At 52.2% G+C, this 12,596-nt stretch overlaps 1 protein-coding gene across 1 annotated transcript; it reads right to left on the reverse strand.

The window, feature by feature from the left end:
* Nucleotides 1–57: 57 nt before the first annotated feature.
* Nucleotides 58–1,087, reverse strand: LOC121673073 (H2.0-like homeobox protein; the record flags this gene model as incomplete). Its single annotated transcript, XM_042046113.1, has 1 exon — nucleotides 58–1,087. A coding segment is annotated over exon 1 (499 nt), but the record flags the coding sequence as incomplete, so codon positions are not given.
* Between the last annotated feature and the right edge of the window lie 11,509 nt (nucleotides 1,088–12,596).

Genomic DNA, 12,596 nt, shown 5'->3' on the forward strand with positions numbered 1-12,596 from the left:
AAAAAAAAAAAAAAAAAAAAAAAAAAAAAAAAAAAAAAAAACGCCTCTCCGGCCCACGCCCGTCGTGGCCCCCGACGCCCCCGCCGCCCCCCCGACCCCGCGGCAGTCGCCGGGCAGCGGCGGCGCCTCCGCCGCCCGCAGCCGCCGCCGCCGCCGCCGCGGGGGACCGGTGCTGCGGGGGGCGGTGGTGGTGGGAGTGGTAGGCGGCGGAGAGCGGCGAGAGGCGCGGCGGGAAGGCGGCGGCGGGGGCGTCGGGGGCCACGACGGGCGTGGGCCGGAGAGGCGAGGCCGTGGCGTGGAAGGGACCGCCGTGGTGCACGGCTCCCAGCGCGGCCGGCATCCCGGTGCCGGGTCCTCCGGGCAGGCTGTCGGCAGCTCCTCCCGCCGCCTCGCTGCCGGCGTGGAGGATGTCGGCGATGCAGAAGGACGGCTTCTTCGCCGCCGCGGCGTCCAGCGGGAAGCAGCCGCCGGCCGCCGGCCCCGATGCAGAGCAATACGCCGCTGACCACAAGCTGAAGTTGGAGGCGTAGAAAGGAGCCAGCCCGGCCGTGTACATCCTGCCCGAGGAGGGGACGCGCCGCTCCGCAGCTCAGCTCCCGGGTGCGCGCCGCGGAGCTGCCCGCAGCCCCGGGCGCATGGGGAGGGATGGCTGGGCGAGAGGCTGCTGGTGGAGCACTTCCCGGAGGGGCGAGGAGGGAGAGCCAACCACCAAAAAAATGAAGAAAACAAAAAGAAAAAAAATAACCCCGAAAATTAAAAAGTCCCCAGAACCCACGGCCAGACGAAGAAAGCGAGCGGGCGAGGAGCGGAGAGGCGCAAACAAAACAAACCCAAACCAAACCCCCTTTCCTCGCACTGGGGGAAGAAAAAAATATCCACCCCTCCCCAAAACTTTCTCTGGCAGCGAGCAGCCCTCGCTCCCTCCCCACGCCCAATCCGCGATCCGCGGGGCTGGGCAGCACCGCCCGCCGACACGCCCCCGCAGGGCCGGGTCCCGGGTACGGCCACCGCGCCCACAGCGCCAACTGCGTGGCGGACCCGCGATTTGGAGCGGTTTGCCCCACAAAGTACAGCCCAACACACACCTATCCCCCCCTTAAATTGCGCCCTCGACTTTGAACAAACCCTTCCCCCCCCCAAAAAAAACAAACAACCAGCGCAAGGTCTCCGCGCTTGCTGCCGCCGCGATTTCCAAACGTTTGAAAGAAAAGCGCAGGGAAATTCTTGGCTATTGGAAGCGGGTCTGTCCTCTTGGAAACGATTCTCAAGGAAATGTGTTTCCTTCCTGGATAAATGGGCTTGGGACAGTCTGGAAGAGAAGGAGTCCATGCTGATGCACGCAACATATGTATTTATGAGAGCCCCCAGATATTCTGGGCCCAGGACACGTTGGATCCTGCATTAGCAGCGACTAATTACCTAATATTATTTTCACGACATGGTAATTTTACAATAGATTTTTGTCAGGTTCTCCATCCCGGTGGCTGCATCTGCTTGCACACTAATTACACCTTAAAAACTACTTTATAATTTCTCAAATCTTTGACTACAAAATTATCCCCACTTTTTCCAGTACACCAGAATCATTATGCTATATTCACTGCAATGATTTAGGGACAAACTTATCAAAACGTCTTTGGCGCTTTTTTCCCCCTCCACTCTAACATCACATTTGTCCTGACCTGACTCTGAAAATCAACTATTTCTTTATTTTTAGTTTTCGTACAAGTAAAGCAGTCGCTGCCGTTTAAAGCAGCCTGCCGGGTCGGACGATTGCAAGTTTGCTTTGATTTTGTTTCAAAAATGTCATATTATTTTTTCCAAAGCGTTTCCCAAATTCTGACGGTTTTCGGGGAACCGCCAGTAAGGCAAACTATTTTTGTTTCGCCAGGTATGAAGATGTAGCTTCTGTGTGAATATTGAAACCACCTGTGAGCGAGAGTGAACGCGTTCCTCAGCCATAACCGTATGCTATAACGGGTAAAGGTGAGGCTGGTTCCCCGGGAAAAGCCAGGCACCTCTTTGCTTTGGTTTGATTCTTATAAACGAGGCAAAACCGAAAAATGAAGATGGGCTGGCTTGCCAAGATGTGTCCGAAACCGAAGCCGGTGAAAGAAAAGGTCGATTATGTCTGAACTTTTCCGGCTTCGACAGCGGAAAGCCCCTTTTCCTTGCATCTCTCCCCGTTCTCCCCCACGCCAGCTGACCCCAGAGCCATCTTCTTGATCTCAAACCGGATCGAACGACTCCGGTTCCACTCGCGTTCCCACCGCCGGGCAGAGCCATCCCGCCAACCCGCCCGAGGGACGGACAACGAAGCGTGCCCTGGGCTCTGCATCCCGGCCGCAAACCGCCTCGTTAAATTATTGCTGCAATTACCACTGCTACCCCGGAGCGTCGGACCAGCCCGGGGCTGCTCACCAGGCAGTCAAGGGGAAAAAAACCCAAGCAAAACCAAACGTGGTGTTTGTTTTTCTTTCTTTCTTTCTTTTTTCTTTTTTTCTTTTTTAGGAGCTGATTTCAAAACTCATCTCGCCTCGCTGCCGTGCAGGGCCCGTGGATGAGCAGCACCGGAGGGAAAGGCCCGTTTGCGGACACGCCGGGCAGACCCGACCCGGGCACGGCCGCGGCTCCGCTGCCTCAGTGCCGCCGGTGCCTCGGTGCCGCCGGTGGCCGGGACCCCGGGCCCGAGCGCGGGGAAGCGCTGTCATCTCGCGGACACTAAAATAACCCGAAAGGAAACGCCAAACGCCTCGCACTAAAGCCCTTCACCCCCGGGCTGGGCCTCGGGAGGGCGAGGGAACTGGGGACTCCGGGCCGCGGGGGCAGGTGCTTTCCCGGGGCTCGGCCGCGCTGCGCCCGCGCGCATCCTCCGCGGCCGAAACCAGGAGCACCTGCCTCACCCCCCGGCCTCTCCCTCTTCCCGGGGACAAGGGTGTCCTTTCTCCCCAAAGGCCTCCGCAGGCCTCCCTGCCTGCCCGGGGACGTTCAGGGCTGCGCGGCCGCGCTGCCGGGGGAGGCGGCGGCCCCTCCTTCCCGCGCAAGGAGGGAGAAGGCTGCAGGAAACCCGGGGCTCGCTGCAGTCCAGGTCATCTCCTGTTTTTTGAGAGGTTCCAACTCGGACTAAATGAGCGGATGTGCCTGCGAGATTTGTCCCAAAATAGAAGCGGCTTTAGTATTTTAGGATACAGCAGAAATCCTTATTTCTTCCGGAGAAAAACTTCATAATGAGCGCGAGCACTTCCCTTTTCAATATTTGTGCAACTTTATCTCAACCAGCAAGTTGCTTTGGTGACGCAAATCCGCCCTTGTGTATTGCAACTACAAAAATAAATGCAAGGAAATCAATTCCCTTCTAGCAATGAAAACATAAATATACAGCTGCGACTTTCCCCTTTAATCTTGCTTTCCGAGGGACTCGAGAAGGAGCCGAATGAACTGTGTGGCAGAAGCGATGCTGCTGCTTTTTTTTGTTTTTTTTTTTTTAGGAAGGGAGTCTCGAAGGATTTTTTTTTTTCTTCTTCCCCGAGGCCGACAAAGGAGACGGAAAAAAATTATTCGAGTTCTTACGAGGGGAAAATAGAAGGACTAAGTCCGAGGCTTTGCAGCTCCCCCGTCCCTACTCGAGGGCACGGGACGGGGAGCATCCCGGAAAGGGCCGGGCGCTGCCTGCCAGCGCCCCACGGGGAAGGACGGACAGCCCTTTCGCCAAATGCCTGCTCCATCCCGCTCCCCGGCGAGCTGCGGGCAGGTCGATCCCACGGATCCCGCCGGGATGCTGGCAGCCCGAGCCCCCGGCCGCCCCTCCCGAGCCCCGAACGGTGCCTGAGCCCGACGCAGCCTGTTCACCCCACTGGGGGCTCGGGGGTCCCCGTCAGTGTAGGCAGCGCTCGGCGACCCAGCCGCGGGGGATGGGGAGCCGGGTTTGCCCCTCCGAGCCGGCCCAGGATGCTGCCGGAGCGGCCTCCAACTCTCCTTCTCCTCCACCCGCGGCCTGCGCCTTGCCTGTTGGATTTTAGGCTTCTGTATGTGCTCTGGTTATTCCTATATTTGTATCTAGAAACGTATATGTGCGAGATATACAGAATTTTTTTTTAAGTTAAAATCCTATTATATCTCTCTGTAAGAGTACTAGTAAAAGTAAGTATTAATCCTCATGAGACGCCTTCCAGGAAGAAGGTTTGCTCGGGTGGCGTTAGTGGGGCCTCTGCACCCTTGCCCCGGGGGTCCCGCAGAGGAGCCCCCCGCCCCTCCCGCCCTGAGCAGCGCCGGGCACCCCCCAAAGCCCGTGCTCTGTCGCCACCTGCCGAGTCCCCGGGACGGGACTTCTCCACCCTCCCAAAACCTCCCACTGCCCAAAAACCCACTCCGGGGTCCGCGCGAGCAGCGGGCGAGCACGTTTGGGGAGCCCCTCCCGCCGCAGCCACCCCGGGCTGGGGCTGCAGGGCGGGCAGGGGCGCAAGGCAGGAGCCAGGGGGGTCCCGGCGGCCGCCGCCGCTTCTTTTCCCGCGCCGCCGCGGGATGCGGGGAACGCTGCAGCGGGGCCGCCCCCCCGACCCCGGCCGAGACCCCCGACCGGGATCCGCCGCTGGAAGCGGCCGCAGCCGCCGCCGCGGGGCTGGACGGGCTTCCCCCAGCTCAGCACAGCTCGTTATCTGAGAGGCTCAACAGCAGCGCAGGCAGGAACTGCCCAGAACCGCAAGCGAACCCAGTGACTGAGCTGGCCAACCCCTTGACGTTTCCTCTCCATTGTTTCACGCGTTATTTAGTTGAATACCTGTGTCAGTAAGTCACGACTAATGTTATGTCATCTGCTGAGCAGCCGTGGAAGGCGTCGCAAAGCAGGCGGGATCTGGGTTTCCATGCGGTAGGGCAGGGTTTCAAGCCGCCTGCGGATGTATTTTCACTGCTGTTTGAATTTGGGTCACAGTGTGCTTTTGGAGGGAAGCGCCTGATCCTCCTCACCTGCAGCTTTGCAACAAGGAGAGGTGTTGGGGACACACAGGAATCCTAGATGGGAGTTGAGTCCACAGGGCATGCTAAAATTGCTCTGAAGCAAAATTCCCCTGAAACGTCTATATTATAGTTGTCTGAAAACTCTGTGGGATTTTCTGTATGTGAGCAGTCCTGAGAGTTGTCCATATGTTCCAGCAGAATAGGTCCCATCAAATGGGTCCATATGTGAGAGCAGATCAAAGCCTGAAGCTCCCAGCTCCAGGGACAGCACACCAGCCACTGAGCTGGAGACTTGTTCTCACACTTGCACGTTTGCATGCTGTGGCTTTCTTGCAACCGCTGAAACTGCTGTTTTCTGAGGAAACACATTAGAGCATGGGAAGCTGAGGGGCTTCACGGGGAGAAACTTTTCGTAGTCCCCCAAATGCTGTGTAGTACCTCAAGTCCCTTCAGACAGAGAGGGGACCTGAAAACACTGATTTACCTCTGCTCTTGAGTGCCTGGCTCAGAGACCTGGGATGTGGGAGGGCACTGCATCTTGCCATTAAGCGTGCAAAAGAAAGGAATGATCTTTTCTACCTTTTTCTTCCACGCCCCCCCACCCCTTTTATTTTTTGCGTGTGTGAAAAGCTGCAGATTCATAACTCTTACAGAAGGGCCAGGGTAAGAAATGTGAGCTGTAGGTAAGTGCCTCTTCACAGTCACCAGGAAAGGAGGCTGCGCTCTGAGGAGTAGCAGGATCAGAATGTCCCTTCCCTGGGGTTTCCTATGGGTTAGAGCAGGCAGGTTCTGCCCAGTGTGCTGGCTTTTGTGAATCCCATTTTTACACACCTGACACTGTGCTGGGAGGTGGGCACTGTGAGCCTGCAATGCCATGATGGTTTAAGCTGCTTGAAGTTATCAGTGCCAGTCTCCCATTCTTGCTGCATCCCAGCCTGCCTGTTCCTATCCCTGGGGATGTCAAATTAACTCTGCCAGTAAGAAAAGTTTTATAGTGCCACAGTACCCCAAACTAGCTTCTTTATCACGTGGCCAGGCAGGCTGAGGGTGCTGGGGGAAACACACACTTGGGGGACAGGCTGGCAGAACTGCTGTGACCCTCTTCTAGTCTGCTCTAATCTCTCATCAAGTCACCCATTCATTTAAGTGCTGCTTCTTGTAAATGCTTTCTGCGATATAAAATGGATCCTTCTCGCATGGAGAGCCCCTGAGTTTGTTTTCCTTTCCATCAGCATCATATCATATACACCATCCAATCATCCTGATTTCATAGCTTACTCCACCTTCCTGCTGCAGTCACACCTTAACCTGCTTGCAGGGGCATTTATCATGGGCTAGTTGCGATTTTCCAGGCCTCACCAACAGAGAGGTCTGCAGAGAGCTGGTGTGCAATTAACCCTCTGGTGGCTGATCAAAGGTGACAAGATGTGCAGAAGTGCTGACCCCCTGCTCTCAAGTGCAACCGCAGATCAGGGAAGCATTTGCTTGCACACGCTGGATTGGGTTGGCACAGTGCACAGCGACTGACAACAAGCACCACTGCGTAAAATGAAGGTGATTTGACTCTCAGTGAGAAAAGACCATCCACAGGTATTTCTTAAATTTAACAGGAGAGTATAACTACACCTGTTTTCAGCTGAGACCCAAATGGGCAGCACCTTAAATGAGGCAAACTGCTGCTGTTGAGGACAGGCTCAGGGTACCTCAGTTCAAGTTGCATGTTTAGATGCAAGTACAGATGAAAACTGAATTTTTTAAAAATTTTATTCCCAGAGTGGATCATAATCTCTATGATTTTGCTAGAAAAATCTCCATCTATTTCCACAAAACCTGTCTGATGCCTTAGTCCCTTTGCTTCTCCAGCAGCAGAACATTAAATTTACTGCACAGAAAAGCCGTTCAATATTAAAGAAGGAAATACTAATAACTGCCTAATAAAAGTTTTAGTAAGAAACAGTTTCCTCCTTCTTGCCAACAACGGTCAAAAATGTGGGGAAGCTGGAAATAAAGATATCAGAATGCAGACACATAAAAGGCAAAATCAACCCCATAAGGAAGTCAAGTTTCTAGAAGAAAATTACTCTGTAAAACTCATCTGGATTTGAGAAGAGTTATTGTTTTTCTTCTACCCCTCCTTTCATGTTCAAAGTGGATTTAAATGCAATAGGTATGTATCAGCCCAACTTTAAAACCAGCTCTTTTATTGCTATTAGCATATATAAAACACCAGGAAAATAATGTCATCAAGGCCCTTACAAAAAGTCCCATTTTAACCTTTTTTTGCCCAAGGGAGGTGCTTCCTGGTGGATGCCAAATAGGAGTGCCAACCAGAGGAGTTTTATGGGGCCATAAACAAGCGTGCCAGACTATACAGCACGTACATAGCACCCTCCAGAGCTGCTTCCCTCACTGGAACCAAATCTGCCCTGAATGAAGTCCAGCCATTGCTTGGACAGCTCACAGATTCCCTGTGCCAGGCTCCACCAGGTCTTGGAAGACGCAGGTTGCCTCCCTGTGAGACACCCAGGAGGGTGGGCAGATGCTCTGGGAGCCAAGCAGGGTGGTGTAAGGTATCCCCTTCCCAGCTGCGGGTCTGGGATGCTGCCTACAGCAACAGCCGTTCCTCCACGCCTTCGGCAAATGGAAACAAAAACAGAGGAGGCGCAGTCAACACAGCAATGCAGCACACAGGGGAAGTAATTTCCTACTGATACCTCTAACACATCATTTTATATCTCAGTGCCTGGGATCTGGTTACCTTTATCTTAGCCAAAAGACTGCAGTGGTCATAAAAGGTATTTAGCTTTTATTTCTTCTAGAAAATTTTATCATGAGATTTTGATTATCTGTCCTGTAGCAGTAAATTCCAAAGTCTCATTATCTCCCATGTCTGCCTTCACTGTCCTGTCCTTAGTTTTTTTCCCTGATTTCTCAGCTCCTTGAGGCATCCATTCATCTCAGAATTGTGAAATGGAGAGAAAAAGGGCAAGGCTGACCAGTCTTTCCTTTCATTTGTCACAGCATCTAACCCAAATGCTTACCCTTGCCCCCCACATGTATAAACTCATTCCCAAGCCAAGACATTCTCATTTTCCCAGCTAAGCAATCCATTTCATTTTGAGGCCACACTGAATGGTAATATGAATCTAAACACGTTTCAGGTCTCAGCCTAATTTTGTAAGGAATAAAGACATTGGAGACGGTCCCATTACTGTGCTCTTTCCCAAACCCTAACGAAGCAGCACCCTCTAGTGCAAGCTGACAATAAAATCCCTAATCACAACAATCTCCTGGGTCACATTTGATCCGGGTGCATTGCCACTGGAACTGCTGTGAGTGAGCTCAGCCGCAAGGCTTTACTCTTCTCTCTGAAACTTTCTCAGATTTCCTCCCTAGGACCCCCATGGATGCTTTGGGCACCCGTTGGATGCTGAACGTTCCCCAGAGCTCTGGCAGACCCAGACGGCAGCGTTGCCTGCAGGCAGGAGGCAGGGATGGCTATTGTGCCATGCTGCTTTCGTTTCTGTGGGATGCTGCTACCCACCAAAGTCTGGAAGTAGAGAAATATTCCTTGTAAGAAGTCTGCCTCCCATCTTGGATGTTTTGAGACGTGAGAGGTATCCTACCTGGTTTGAAAGGATCAGAGGCCAAGGGGAAGGTTAAAAGGGGTCGGATGTGCAGGGAGGGGGCTTAGCTGAGGGCTGGGCTGCAGGAAGCAGGGGCTGGGTTTGGAGGGGGGACTGGGACTTTCACATGGAGAAAGGCACTGGTTTCTGGAAGCGCTGGGGACTAACTGGGTGTGAAAGCTGAGACTGAGGGCAACATGGTGTTGTATTACTTCTGGTGCACTTTGCTTTCATTACTAGCAATTTCCATACGTTTCATCAGTTTTACTGTTGTTAGGAGGAAGGAGAACAAGAAAATGACACAAATTTGGCAGACCCTGAGCAGCGGGTGACCTGTGGGGTGAGCGAGGGGGAGCAGGGTCATTCCTGGATGCCATCGGCCACAACGCAGAGCCAAGTTAACCATGTCGTGTCCCGCACAAAATCCCACTGCCCCAGCGCACATCTGGGGGCTTTATGAAAACACAGACCTCCCCTCTCACACTCTAAAAATAACACTGAGTAAATGGCTACTTGAGATTTTGTAAAAATTAAAAGAAACCATACCTGCTTAACCAGAGGTGGGAATTATGTCCAACATTTCAAGGCTACACCTTCCTTTTAATTAGGAGCAAGAAGGAAGCTACAGTGCTTAAGGTAGGGAAGGAGCGTAAATCCCTCTGTGTCAAACCAAGGTGATGCTGAGGTTTGGGAGCCACTGCATGTCCACACAAACACAGGGGTTGGCATTTTCCCTTGGTACATGCAGCTCCCTACAGAGCACATACCGAAGCCAGAGCCCCGGGGAAAGCAGGTGAGGCACCAGAGCTAATGACTTGTGTGGTGGTTTCACCCACTTCCAGTGCTTCTGCTTTTTAATGTACCAGGCACACTGTGAGACCAGCTGTGGCTTCAGGGTTAAAGAGAAATGTAGGAACTGATGCTTTTTCTCAAGACATGAGAAATAATGTCCGAAGTGGCGATTTGTTTTTGGGGAGTGCTATTTTTAGGCTGACAACAAGAAGTTCCACAGGGTGAGGTTGAGCCATGTGGGTAAGGGGGTGGAGGTGGCCTGAAGCCATCTCAGTGCTCTCCAAATGTGAGACTGCCCTGGGGAGGAAGCAGAGGTGGAGGGAGGGAGGGAAGCAGGCGTGGAGGGAGGGAGGCTGGACCCCTTCTCTCACCCAGCCTGGGTGGGGGCCTGTGGGAAACAGGACAGCAGCGCTGTGACCCTGGGCCATAGCACTGCTCCGGTTTCCTGGAGCAGCTCTTCCCCTCATCACCATTCCCTACCACCTCGGGGGGCTTCTGCACAGCGGCTGGATACAGCTCTGCTAGGCTGGGAAGGGGATGGCTTACAGCGGACACAAAAACCCGTCGGGCTGGAGGGAAGAAACGCTTCTCTACCTTCTCCGTCTCCACACTGTATTTTACTATTCTCCTCAAATGAAGCAAACATCATTATTTCCCATTAGGTGTTCCTGCTGCAAGAGTATTTCATTGAAAAATGGTTCTTTAATGCTAATGGGAATTATACTCCTAGCATGATTTATATTAATAAAGCATGTGCAGTTCCTTAGTACATTCAGACCCAGATGGGAAATGGATTTTTTTTCATCATTCCACACAACATCTGATGAAGTGCTCCAAGCATACAATTTAACAAGCTATTCTCCTCTGGCCTTACAGATGAAAAATAGTCCGTTGTGTCAACTCCTCAGATGCCTATTTTTACACCTTCTGTTTGTTCTTAGTTTGACGTTGTTAATCATGGTCCCACCAAAGCCCCATTGTTCAGCTCTTCAAGAAGAATGTTGTTATATTGACTGTTTGTGCGTCAGCCCAGCTCTCTCTGGAGCTGCACTTGGATGAAATTAGATAATTTCCATTAGGAGAACAGGCATTATTAGTCCCCAATGCCAAATTGAAAAGAGAGCCAAGATTACTATTTCTGGCCATGTTCACCTCAGGAAGGAACCTTCTCAGCTTTAATGGGATTTTGCTATTGTTGGTTGCCTTCTGTTTGACACTGGGCCAGCAGGGTTGAAAATTGTTTAGAAAGCTGCATGAAATATAATAGAGCCCAAGCCATTTGCTGCAGCACATTCCAGCATGATGTTTATTTTGAAAAAAAAAAAAAAAGAGGAAAAAAATTATTGTCCTTGGCAGTGAAAAAAAATCCCACTAACTCAACTTGCAGAACATATGCTTCTTGTTGCTGTTGTGTTTTCAAAAGGTGCTGCCAGGATTGGCACGTTACACAGAGAAGTGATAAATCTAATATTATTTGTAATGATCTCCAGGACTTGTAGAAGCAGATCACAGACACAGGCGGCAACTTTATGACAAGAAAACAAGGCGAGGGATGATACCAGGTCAGGCCCAAAGGAAGAAGTGAGGTCCCAGGTTTGGCAAGAAAATGTGCGTCCTCATGTTCTGCTGCTCCGTTTTCCCATCTGTAAAATGGGGTCAAAATCTCTCCCACATGAAGAAATTAGGGGGATATGTGCTCCCTGAATGTTGCCTTTGTGGGTGCTGGAGGTTATCTGAGCCAGGCTCAGCCCCTTCCCAGCCCCAGGGGCACAGCTCTGCCCATCCCAATGCCTGCCTATCCCTGGCAGTGGCCGGGCTCTGCTGTTGCTGCTATTGCTTGGAGGGCGGCTCTTTTTTCTCCCCTGTGTCACACCCCTCACCATCACCTCACATGAACACCTCCCCTGCATCTCAGGATGCTGATCCTTGACATCCAGAGTGAGAGTGGGGATGGGGGGCTGAACTCTTGCTCAGCCCCAGCTTCCTCATAGGCTTCTTTCTGCTCCACATAGTACTGTTTTGTTCTCTCAGTGCTGTCTTAAAATAATTATTAATGAAAGCAGAGTTGACTTTGGAGTGAAAGTTTCCAGTTCCTTGGCATTTCCAATGTGTAATCTATCTAAAGCTATTGAAATGCAAGACATTTTTGGGATGAGATCAGAATCCAAAAACACATTTTCCTGCCGGGCCCCTTCAGAGCCAGACCCACCTTTGCCGCACTTTACCCCTTGTCTATTCAAGCCCTTAAGAAGCTGAGCAAATAGAACAAAGTTATCCATCTTTAGAAAAATAAATAGAGCAAGCAATCTTCAAAGCCTTCAGATGAGGATCCACGCAACAATGCCGGTGTTATCCCTGGGCAATAAACCAGAGCACTCCTTTGTTTATATAACGTAGTGTTTACTTCTATTTTAACCAACAAACATTGACTGATTGCATAGTCTTGGCTCGAAACCATCTGAAAAATAATTAAAAATACAATTAGGCTAAAAGAAAAAAAAACAACCCACAGCAGACGCCAGCTGACACATTTCCTCCACACAAAGCTGCCACCCGCCTGCACGGAGCTGCTCGGACTCAGCCAGAGCACAGCAGTGATTGTCCCCAGCAGAACCAACTCCTGAGCCCCCACCTCGACCCAGGGCATTGGCCACCCCCAGGGCCTGCCCCCATGGAGGCTCTCATGGAGCTGAGCTGGCAGGTGCAGTTCAGATTTGGCAGATGCTGGGCTAGGATGATCCATTTCTGTGCTTGCTCCTCACCCACACCAGCTGTCCAGTGGCACTGGCATTTCTAGGAGAGGTCTGAAGCTGACCCCAACGTGTCCCTGCACCGAGCATCCCTTGGCATCAACCTGACACGGGACAGGTTTTGGGCAGGCTGTGGGAGGAGATGTTGCCCCTTCACCACAAGGCTTGGCAGCTGGGCTCCTGCAGGAGGTTTGTCTCCCTGCAGCTCCAAGTGCCACCACACAGGTCAGCCACCAGTTTTGCAGCCCAGTAGGGAACAAACTGGTCCCAGTGCAACCTGTTGTGGAAAGCCACCCCTGGCAGCTTGCAGAGGCACCTGTCCCCCCCCCCAGATCCCATTGTAATTGCCACCCCTAGCAACTACTGGCAGTGAGGTTCTTGGTACCTGGGCACATGAGTGTGAAGGTTATGGGTCCCAAATGGAAGTGTCCAGACATTGCCCAGGTCCCCATTTTCACCCCTCAATTAACTC

Source organism: Corvus kubaryi, unplaced genomic scaffold (genome assembly GCF_017639235.1).
Source record: "Corvus kubaryi isolate FWS band 111438036 unplaced genomic scaffold, C.kubaryi_AGA036_p1.0 65161, whole genome shotgun sequence".
NCBI classification, from domain to species: domain Eukaryota; kingdom Metazoa; phylum Chordata; class Aves; order Passeriformes; family Corvidae; genus Corvus; species Corvus kubaryi.